This window comes from Blennius ocellaris (genome assembly GCF_963422515.1).
Source record: "Blennius ocellaris genome assembly, chromosome: 7".
NCBI lineage: Eukaryota > Metazoa > Chordata > Actinopteri > Blenniiformes > Blenniidae > Blennius > Blennius ocellaris.
The window spans coordinates 15,627,218-15,638,835 of NC_137656.1; the positions used below are offsets into that span (position 1 = coordinate 15,627,218).

The 11,618-nt window shown below is 44.0% G+C and overlaps 1 protein-coding gene across 4 annotated transcripts in view; it reads right to left on the reverse strand.

The window, feature by feature from the left end:
* Window positions 1–11,618, reverse strand: part of emid1 (EMI domain containing 1) — a 59,275-nt gene extending 47,657 nt beyond the window's left edge. For 2 of the 4 annotated variants that reach the window (XM_080498878.1, XM_080498876.1), the window contains exons 1-3: window positions 11,017–11,618; window positions 2,978–3,091; window positions 1,787–1,890 (exon numbers count right to left, since the gene is read on the reverse strand). In XM_080498878.1, coding sequence (XP_080355004.1) covers window positions 1,787–1,890; window positions 2,978–3,091; window positions 11,017–11,198 — 400 coding nt within the window. In that variant the 5' untranslated portion in view covers window positions 11,199–11,618. The remainder of the gene's footprint in view (window positions 1–1,786; window positions 1,891–2,977; window positions 3,092–11,016) is intronic. The other 2 variants (XM_080498875.1, XM_080498877.1) reach the window with 2 other exon arrangements.

Genomic DNA, 11,618 nt, shown 5'->3' on the forward strand with positions numbered 1-11,618 from the left:
TAAAACATCCACATGCTGATGGATGTTTATGAGCTCCAAAGAAATCTATCAGTCATAACCATGACCGTCAACTTGAAAAAATGCAGTGGGGTGATAAGTGTTTTTTCCTTCTATAACACAGAGGTTCTTTGGTCAGGGAGCATTTATAATTCAGCCCAGTGCAAAGTCAAACAAGTGCTCACAGACATCTGGAAATGCACGATGAAGATTTGCAGATGGAGTCACTCACAGGTATTAGGAGGTTGAATTTGAAACTTGCACCCAGTGAACTACGAGTGCAGCTTTAACTTCACTTGGCAACACTGTGGCAACAGATTTAAGCACAATCCGGCCCCAAGCTTTGCCCGTGTGGCAAGCTTTTATTCCTCCTTAAAGCGCCGGACGAGGCAGACAGCAGCAGGGTATCAGGTTCTGTGCTGGCAAGGGGTTCCGTTCACGCGGCAGAAGCAGAACAAAGCGCCGGTGGCCCTGGATAGCATCCACGGTGCCGGAGAGTAAAGGCCCTGTGAATGGGACCTGTCACTTTCACTCAGCGCCGCCTGTGATCTGAGCCACCCGGAACGACGCTTAGATAAGTGGCTAATCCCAGCATCCCCGCTGGCTCGACAGCCCCCTACTGCCATGACAACCGGAGGGGAATCTCCTCCAGCAACAACTTAATTGGATAATTTCCTCTCAGTTCCCCTGTTTTTGTTAAGCAAAGTCTGCGTTGTCTGACTGTGAATGTGTTTTTTTGACTTTGAGAGCGGAGAGGGTCTAAAACAAGCAATATATTCAGGCACTTTCGCTGTGTGCAAGAGTAATCAAGCAGGAAAAGTGGAGAAAGTAAATTCTCTAAATCACCCAGGAGCAGATCACAGGCTGCGGCGAGGGCGAAGACTTGTTCTGAGATCACCTCGGAGAGGAGCGTTAAGGAGAAAAACAGCCTCTGTTTTCAGCGCTGCAAAAAAGTGACCACTTCAACTCCTTTAAACATTTATTGTCTTTTGTGTTACATAGTCTAACAATTTACGTTACGCCCATTCAAGTCCGGGGCCCTGGCAGAAAAAGACGCTCCACCCTTCGGCCCAGACTGCAGAGGCCTGGGGACGAGTGCCAGGGGAAGTCATTACACACTGGGAGTGTGTACATCTGTGTGGTGGGCCGCTACTGTAGTCGAGAAATGAAAACAGCAGTGCTGGGCACTTTAGGACCTGGTTCCAGCTGCACTGTAAAACTTTAAACCACAATAAAGTATCAACTTTTGCCATGACTCTTACAATGAGCACATTAAAACTGATGAAGGCATCTGAGTCACCCAAAAGACAGTCAGGGATCTTATGTTCTAAGTTCATTCGGAAGGCAGAAGCAGACTTATGTAAGCTTAATGGAAATCACTTCTGTTTGTATAAAACTATACCAAAAATCATTAATGCAGGCTATGATGACAAACGCAGTGAGGGACAGATGGAAATAAACAGGAGGCAGGTGAACAGTAAGGGAACTTAATAATTGAAAGGCTTGACAAAGTCAAAGCTGTCAGTAGTTTCTTTGAAGCTATTCTCAGCACAGGATTGTGATGTTGAGTGTTCAAACTCTTAATCACTTCTGTCAGCTGTTGTATAACCGTGTGTGTGTGTGTGTGTGTGTGTGTGTGTGTGTGTGTGTGTGTGTGTGTGTGTGTGTGTGTGTGTGTGTGTGTGTGTGTGTGTGTGTGTGTGTGTGTGTGTGTGTGTGTGTGTGTGTGTGTGTGTGTGTGTGTGTGTGTGTGTGCCTGCCCAAAAAAACTCCATCTGTCTGGACTTACCTTCTTCACAGGCAGCGCCACTGAATCCTGGACAGCATTTCCATTCCAGAGAAGTGACAGTGCGGTACACCACTTTGTAGGAAGGTCTGACCACTGTCCTGTAGCTTCAAGACACACAGAAAATCCAACGTTGTCATACACATACACACAGTTAAATGCAGTTTCTTAGTACGCAATCTGAATCTATATTTTGAAGCTGATCTGAAAGATAGAAAAAAAACCATCCTCTTGGACACAGGAGAGGACTTTATATTGGTGAAACATTTTTAATGACCATCAGGGACACATGTGGACCCAAGTGCAGAAGCAGAAAACAAACGTTTGGCAGCTTACTTTAAAGCGGGGGTGAAAGTAACAGACAGAGATCATTTCAAAGCATGGCCAGAAAACAGGCGAGGCTCAAAACAAGATCTGAACAAAGCTAAGACAACAAGGTAAGGCAGAAAACTCAGTCGAGAGAAAAACGGTCAACTAACAAGACTGAGAACAGCAGGTATACATTATACACCCTGGCTTAAACACATCACGACGAGCACGGAAAAGACAGAAGAAAGAACACAGGACCAGGGCTTTGAATATGACTGAATGTGTTTTTTTCAATTAAGTGTAATTGATTGAGGAATGCACCCAGTCATGTAAATGTTAAAAAAAAAGAAAAGAAAAGAAAGAAAGTCTTGCCATTAGTCACAGTCTGAGAGGCTCATGTAAACTTTCATGAAACATTTCAGATATTTCTCACCGAGAACACGGACATTCAAGCAGCTGCGATGAACCCTGAGTTATAGATTTCAGTGGGACTAAATGACATATCTTATATTTGGTTTCCTCCTGAAGATAATAACAGGACAACCAGCTGATATACAGCATGACACATAGCTAAGCTTTCACTGACACTTGAAGAGGACAGTGAAAAAGAAACAACAGACTTCATATAGAATAAAGTAAGGAACATATAACATAGCTTCACACACATTCCCAGTAAAAATAAAGCTGCTAACACAAGCTATATAAAGTAAATAAATAAGTAATATGATACTGGCATAAAAATGGCAAATTTAGTTTATTTGACTTATGATGTAGAAAAGAAACACAATGTGAAATAATCATTTAAAGCGGTCCGCTGTGTTTTAAGAGTCGTGTAAAGCAGAATACTGCTTTGGGAGGAGTGTTCCACTCCTGCTGCCCTCTCACCTGCCTCCTGTACATCCCTGTGGCCAACGGCATGTCTGGTAAACCCGCTGGAGGATCGTCCCATTCTGTACCTGGCAGGTCACCGTTTTAGTCACCGTGTGAGGACACCAGTTCCTGGAGGGGGGAAAAAAATCACAATGAAAGTTAAAAAAAACAAAACAATGACAGTAAGATCGACACAAGGTTTTATTTTTGGAAACAGGGCATAGCCTAGTGTTCCGAATAATACAAATGAAGAACAGTGTATAGAGTCAAAACACCTTGAAACATGTGCTGTTCCAGTATGATATATTCAACAAGGTCATTTATAAGTCACACTCACAATGCTGTGGCATTCCCTCCCTTCCCCCAGCTGTTTGCTTTGAAACTTCCTTACTGTGTTTACACTTTTCTAATCAGCCATGAGACTGGCAGGGGTGCGTTCTGGATTGTATTCACAGTGAGGTCTCTCCTCTATCAGTGCACATCCATTGGGATTTAGCTCTCCATTGGGATTTGGCTCTCTGAGAATGTGAAGTCCTTGAGGAGGGAATAGAATGGGAAGTTTTGCAACACGGGTTAATGAGCTCGCTTTCCAGAGAGGCTTTGCAAGGCGTTATCAGGAGCCAGTGCGGCTGTTAATAAACAACGAGCGAGGGGAAAAAGCTTCACCAAAGGTCAGAGGTTAAGATCTGATTGGAAGGATCTAAATACTTGGAGAAGTCTCTTTGGAATTCAGTAACCGGATTTATTACTTTCTTAATATCTCTGTAGAAGACCACAAAGCTAGCTGAATTATGTAAAAGGTGATTTATTTGAGAAGAATGGGAGCTGAATGGTTTAGTTTAATCTTCAAAGAGAGCTTAAACACCATTTTAACAGGAGCAGATATACACAATGTTCACAGGAGCACAAAGTGCAAGAAAAATTATTTTTCAAAAACCTTTCCTTGAGAGGTTCATTTCCATTCCATTATATTGTAAATGAGGGTAACAAAACTTGGATCACTTGGCTTTAATGTATGGAAAACCCATTGACTGCAATGTTAACGTATGTTACTATCATTTTATGTACAGTGGCGTGTACAAATATCTCAATTATCTTCTTACAAGAAACTAATAATTTGAGTTAGCATCTTTATTCCTAAAGCACTTTCAGACAACCATGATTGAAACAAAGTGGTGTACATGGTCAAAATTATACAAAACTAAAGATTGAAAAAAAAAAAGAGATAAAATCATAAGATAAAATCAATAGATGTATAGAGACAAAGTTCTAGAAACCACAACGGAAATTGTGTGGCTCAGAACAATAACCTACCACTTGTGTGTTCTGCTGTCAATGTGCTCAGTCAAGTGGGAGGCTGTTCTCACCAAAGTCTGTTTGTCAATATATGAGACCATATGTTTAGTGTATCAAAGACCGTTTACACTAAAGGAATCCGCCACAGGCAGAGGATGCCGAGCAGCCCTGAACCAGCTCCCATTAACAATCTCCACATGTCGAGGTGACCGCACATGCAGACCTGAGGCAGGGAGCCGGGGCACGTCTGATAAATGTCTGTCTACTGCAGGGATTGTGACAGGAACATGTCTCTTTTTCATCGTGTTCTTGATTTCGCAAATATATGCATCCAAACGTTTACTTTAAAGTTCATAATCAGAAAAATCTGAAGTATTATATTTATGCAACCACTATGTACACAAAGAAACAACAAAGGTGAAGAAAGAGTTCAAAACAGATGTCTTTAATAGAGTGAATACAAGTCGACATCTGATAAAATAATATTCAAACACAGGTCCGCCCGTCATGTATCATCATAAATACATCCAGCACTGGGTCGGTAAACATGAATCAATGATCAATGTGGCACCTTGATTATTGATCTTCTTGGTCCAAAAGAAAAGAATAGCTTTAATCACTTGTTGAACATTTCAGACATTGAAGGAACTGTGGTCAGGTAGAGCTGAGATTACAAGGAGATAAAGGATGATCCCCCGTTCCCCCAAACCCCCCATCACTTTGCTTCCAGACTAAACAGATAAGCATCTGACTTTCCCAGGCTAAGAAGAAGCTTCACCTGGGAACAGCTAAGGTTGTCACCAGGGGGTACTACGAAGGAAGTGGGGGTGGGTTTTATGGTCTCCCTCTCTCTATTGCACTTATACAATTAACTAAGAGGAAATGCCGACAACAGTGAGTGAAATAACAAAAGCAGTTGGCGTGACCAACCTCAGAATTCCTCAAACGATATGACAGCAAATACCTGCATTATTTACATAAATGGATAAATGTCTGAGCAGCCTTCTGCGTAACATTTCTTCAGAGAAATTACAGACTGTTGATGCTCAAAGGTTTCTATATTTCCTGCCCTTCCAAAACATCCTGACCGTAAACCTGTATGAAACTCAGGTGCTTGGTGAACTAAACTTTGCCTTTTACCCTCAAATGTTTCACAGTCAACACCTTCCTCCTGCTGGAGGCACCCTGGTGTTATGAAGTGTGAAACCCACCAGCACCATGCTGTTTCACTGGCCAAAGCACCAAGCAGGCCCTCGGTGAGTATCGGGTCTCTAAGCACACATGGCACACATAGAACACCGGGCCCAAGCTAAATAAATCCTCAACCAGTCACATGTAGTCACAGCCAAATGTTAAGAACAAACGCCACAATTTTTTATAATTTTTTTTTGAAGTGATGGAAAAATCATAGCTTTGGCCCATCTGGTCCTCAACACTGCAGACGCCAAAACACTAAAACACTGGGAGGAAACAAAAAAAAAAAAAAAAAAATGCTAAACACTGAAATTAATGCATTTTCAAATGCTGACAGAAAGCTTGTGAACTTGTCGAAATGGCGTATATGTTGTGTTGTGGTTACTGTGTATGGCCTCATTTCGCCTTTCCTGCCATGCATCTTTCATGATGATACAACAGGGTTTGTGCATTTTCAGCAGCAGACTGTCTGAGGAGGAAGAAGCCAGGAGTTCAGCCAAGTGAACTGACAAGTAGGGTTGACCCAGGCCAAATGCTGATGGGACTCCGGTTTAAAAAAAAAAAAAAAAAAAGCAGTCACAGTAACTCCATCTTCATCCACCCATTCATTGACGTGTGGTGGGAAGAGGAGGGCCGAAACAGTCAAAGTTATGTTTGAAATGCAGCGAGGATAGAGAGCTAAAGGAATTTCTCTAGATATTCTGTCTGTGGGAAAATGCTCGGGGAGAACAAAGGACAAAAGACAGATGTGGCATATGGCCAAACAGAGGAGAGCAGAGGAGAGGAGAGGAGAGGAGAGGAGAGGAGAGGAGAGGAGAGGAGAGGAGAGGAGAGGAGAGGAGGAAGGAAGGGGGGAGGTCATTTTATTATAAAGGTCACACAAATGATTTTACAAGGAGCGTGAAAGGAGAAAATCACGAAGCCTTCTTGGTCTCATGGGCCAGACAAGAAGCCAAAGATAAATGAGGCACAACAAGAAATGACAAAAGACGAAACATAAAGTACAAGTCAAGGTGAAGTTAATGACAAGTGAAGGAAGCCTCATTCCTCAAGTTGTAATTTGCTGCTTCAAAAAAAAGAAAAAGTCAGTAAAGCAGGAGCCGCTGAACAAATGATGTAAAGATTTTAAAAAAGAAAACCAGTTACAGTCACTTGGTAATTAAAGTATTACTAATACTAGCAAGGCAAATGTATTTATATAGCAACATAGACACAAAGAAATAAAATACATTAAAGCAAGGTTATTAAGAATCTTGGGTGGTTAAGAATATGGAAAACAATAAAACAATGTGATTAAAAAAGACATAAACAGAGGAGTACATAAGGTAAAAGCTCTATTAAGGTAAATGTAATAAAACAAGTAAAGTCTATTATTTGATGGAAAATCGGAGCAAATAATGGTGTTGTAATGGCCTGATTTAAAAGGAGTGTGTGTGTGTCAGCAGTCCTCAGGTGTTCGGGAAGTTTTTTTCCACAGGTGAGGATCGACAGAACTATCCAAGTGGATTCGCCTTGTTTGCTTCTGACTCAGAGAAGACTGAGTGACCCTCTTCCTGATGACCTCGAGGGCCTGGTTGTTTCATATTGTACAACTAAATCTGAGATGCATTATGGCCCAAGACCTTTCAAAGCGCTGTGGACAAGAATAAAGGTTTTAAACTCGTCAATCCTGTGACACACAGGCAGCCGTGCAGAGACTAAAGCTCAGGTGTAATGTGCTCCATCCTCTGTGTGTCAGTGAGGACTCCAGCAGGTTGTGTCACCTTAAACACACTGTTACAATAATCCAGCCTTCTGAACATAAATGCATGAATACACACTACTAAAGAATTATTAATATGTGTTGGTGGCACGACAAGATATTTCACAGGTTCAAAGCTGCCATATGTTTCCCATGTGTAGACGGTGAAGACCATCAAAGCGCCACAGAGAGGCGGTAAAGGTCAGGGCTAAGTGACTCTTTACAGCAGACTGGAAAAAAAACAAGGGTAACTCATTTGTCTTTGTCTGGTTTGAGCTTTCGGGTCTCGACACCTGTGAGCTTTCTGTCGACGCGTGATGGCTCTGTGCACCTTCAAGTGTTTTGTGTGAGTGAAAAAGAAGTTTTATTGACCTGAAGAGTTCACCGACACTGCTCACCCACAACACTTGCCTAATGTGTGTGTGTGTGTGTGTGTGTGTGTGTGTGTGTGTGTGTGTGTGTGTGTGTGTGTGTGTGTGTGTGTGTGTGTGTGTGTGTGTGTGTGTGTGTGTGTGTGTGTGTGTGTGTAGCTGTGCCACAAAAACAGATCTGATGGTTGAAAAATCACTTGCAGTATCAGGCACCAAGACGTTAGCAGCAGGTAATCATTTGTCAGACGGGGGGAGGGGGGGGGGGGGGGGGGGCTACATGCTTCTGGCTTGTTTTTCCTCAGCATCCCACAGATGCTCCATCATCAAGGGGATTTGAGAAATTTGAGACCGAAGTCAACACTTTGAACTCTTTGTCATTCATCTCAGAGTGTTTGGAGTGTGGCATCGTTCTGTTCAAAGAGGTCTCTTCCAATCGGGGAGTATTGTTGCTGGCAGAGATTAGATGTGGTTTGCATCAATGTTTTGGGTTTTGATGCAGTTCAAAAGTAACACGAGTGCCAATCGTCAAAAGTTTTCTCGGCAGAACATTGTCCAGAGCTTGAAGCCACCTCCGCCAGCTGGCCTTTATACTCTGCTGCAACCTGGTGCTTTGTCTTCCGCAGATAAATGACATACCCAGAGAGCCACACCATGTGAAGGAAAACACAATTCATCAAAACTGACCCCCTTCTTTAACTGCTCTCTGGTCCAGCGCTGATCCGTCCTCCCTTTTGTCAGACAAAGGTCAACCTGGGCACTTTGCTGGTCTGTGACTATGTGCTGGTGAATTTAAAGGGGAGGGGTCGCAACAAGATAATCAGTGTTATTTGTGTCACCACCGGTTTAATGACGGGGCTGAGTGATGTGGAAGTGACAGCATCATGCATCTTAACACTGCATTCCGTTGTTACGCGATCTTGTACCTGATCTGCTGAACTGTTTACTTGCGTGGTATAGTATGGAGAACTGTTTTATATATCAAATAATTGCAGATTGCCTCATTTCAAGTTTAAACACCAAAAAAATATCTTTAAATTGTGAAAGATGTCCCAATGTCACGGGGTCACTCGGGATTTTTTCAGTCAAACCCCGAGTGAACAATACAAAACAAGACATTCTCAAGCCTGCAATAGTAATGAACAACAGTACAGTGTTTTGTCTATTTTTTCTACACATGAAATGGTTCCAACTAACAAATCAATCTTTGTTTTCGTGACGTGACATGATGACAGACAATCTGAGGTGTGGTCATGTCAAATTGCTCCAAACAAAAACCAAGATTTTACTAAGATCTAAAACAAAACAATACACTTTTTTTTTTATTTTTAAGACAGTGCTGTGCATGGTTGTTAATGTTTTTTTTAAATAAGTTGTAATATACTGTGTGCTTACTGCGATTCCAAATCATTAAAGCAATTTCTTTAAAAAGATCATATTCGTTCCCTGGAAATAATTCAGCTTCAAGTATCAACCACCAGTGAAAATGAATCAAGCTTCACAATGGCTGTTTCTTAAGACTCATCTGAATTATCCTTGGGCGCATAAATTATCTTGAAAGTCTCTGAATGGTCTAATATGAGGCCATTCTGCTTTAAGCCACTCAGTAGACAGCCTGCTGGAATTTCAGTCGTCTTTATTCCCATGATTAAAGAAAACATGGATATGCTTAAGATGAGGTGAGGAATGAGGGCAGCCGCCGGGTTCAGACTGCCTGTCAGACCATGACAAGTCCCTGGAGGGGGGGGGGGATAAAGAGGCAGGCGAGACACGGAATACAGGAGCATCTACCTCAGTAACCCCACAGTGTATTGAGCTTATACACTCATTAGGAGTGACAAGGGTGAACGAACACTTTATCAGCTCCTCGACAGAGTGACTGCACCAGACGAGAAATTACTCGGGAGTTCTTAATCCTCTTTGAGTTTGGTAATCACTGTGTGAAGACAGGGCTGCAGGGGGAAGACGTCCGAGAAGGTTTACCTGGGACAGGTTCATTTCCACGTATGTGACAATGAATACAAAGATGAATGAATCTAAGTTTGCCACTTTTTTTTTCTCCCCCCCCCCCCCCCCCCCCCACTCCTGAAGCTCGTTTGCCACCGTTTGACTCTGTGGACACACAACAAACTGCTGCTTTCAGAGACCAGGCCAGACGACAGGTGGACTGAGACTGTGTGCTCCTTCTGTGTCCACATCAAACCCGCTGACCCCCCCCCCTCGGAGGACCGTGGCTGAGCCACTCCGTAGGCAGCGTCCCCCTCTTTTTCTATCTCGTCTGTCCTGCAGGGCCACTTACAAACAGCAGCAAACTGACTGTAAACTCATCTGTCACGATCCCAAAACAAGACCAGATGTAGTGGAGTCCCAGCTGCTAGTGTTTAGTAAACATGTCCACAAACATCTGAGCATGAGTGACAGGGGTGCCGAGCAGGGCGGTGGGCCAGTGGAGCAATGCTGGGGGCGCTAACAAGCCACCTGGTCACACCCAGAAGGGAAGGACCTCCTCAGAGAGAAGGGGTTTCCGCCTGCAGCCGCTTCCAGCCCACACACGCAACTTGACAGCGTAAATATTTGTCAGATGGGAAACATCCTCTCGTCATTGTGCAACGGCGAGGATCCGACTCCGTCCGGGAGGTCAGTTGAGCTGCTTATCGTGCGAGGCTTGCCTGTGTGTTTAGTCTCGCGACTCTCCTTCAGAAACAGCCTTGTCAATAACAATGCAGTCACACAAAGGATCAATCACTTTATGAGGCCATTCGTTTCAGTGATCTCTCAGGCCAGGAGTCCATCCCATTCATCCGTCTACGCAACTGACTATTCCAGTTGACTTTGGCCAGTGTACACCCTGAACAAGTTACAAGTCTGAAATTCGGAATTTTGGGGGGAAATCGAATACCACAAGTAATTACAACATGCAAATTCTGCACATAAAAGCTCCCAAATGGACCAGTAGCAGGAATCTTCTTGCTGTGAGGCACAAGTGCTAACCACTGCACCATCATGCAGCCCGGGCTACAGTCTTGAACATTTATTGCCTCTTTGTACACTGGCTGAAACATTTGCTCTCTGTTCTTGTTAGTAAAAGCAAACGTCAGACTTAAGATGGTGCGTTTTGAGTGCACAGTGTGACATTGACGGAGTCGACGTCGCTGCATCACCTGCTGCGGGGCAACAGAGGGAACAACACACCTTGGGGTGAGTGGAGATGCGCTCAGGAGCCCAACATATAGACAGAAGGTGACCTGGGACAACAATGAGGATGGGAAGTATGTGCTGCCAGCAAAGGAAAAAGGAAGCTGACTGTCAGCGAGACAATGGGACCTGGTAGATTTATGGAGATTGGGAGTAACTGCAGATTCATGAAGTGACATTGAAAAAGACACAAACAATTGCAAGAACTCAGGATCAACATTCAGGATGTTGCAGCAGCACGGAGGATAGAATGTCCTTACCTTTTCTGGTAGATTGAAGTGTGAGAAGCCGCTGCTGCAGTCTGTGTCCCGGCAGAGTAGGTTTTGTAAAGTCCAGTTTTCCAGGTCCCGTCCACTAGCGTGACCAGCCAGAGGACCAGCACGGTCCAGAGCAAACTTCTCCTGCAGAGCACGGACACACTCGCTCGCTGGTGTGATCCCATTTCAGCAGCATCCGAAGCGGGACAGGAACAGTTTGAATGTGCCCAACTTTAATGTGGAGGAAAACAGAGGCAGCTGGATCCAGCTCGGTGTGGTGTGGGGAGGAGGAGGGAGGGGGGGTGGATGTGTCAAAACGCGCCGGGTCGCTTGGAGAAGACGGGCATCCTATTCAATTAAAGTAGGAAAACTTATTAAAAAGAAAAGGGGGGGGGAAGAGAGAGAGGACAAGTCGTCTTAAAAACCTTGAATGAACGATGGAAAAACGTCGTTCCATACACTGGCGCGTGTCGTTTGTCTCGGTGACAGAGACCCGAGGGACTGGGAATGAACCTTTTGCGCACAATGCCTGTTGTTGTTGGAGTGTGTCGTCCACCCCGCTCCGCCTGCCTCCTCCCTGAGTCCCGCACTTTAACAGCAGCGGG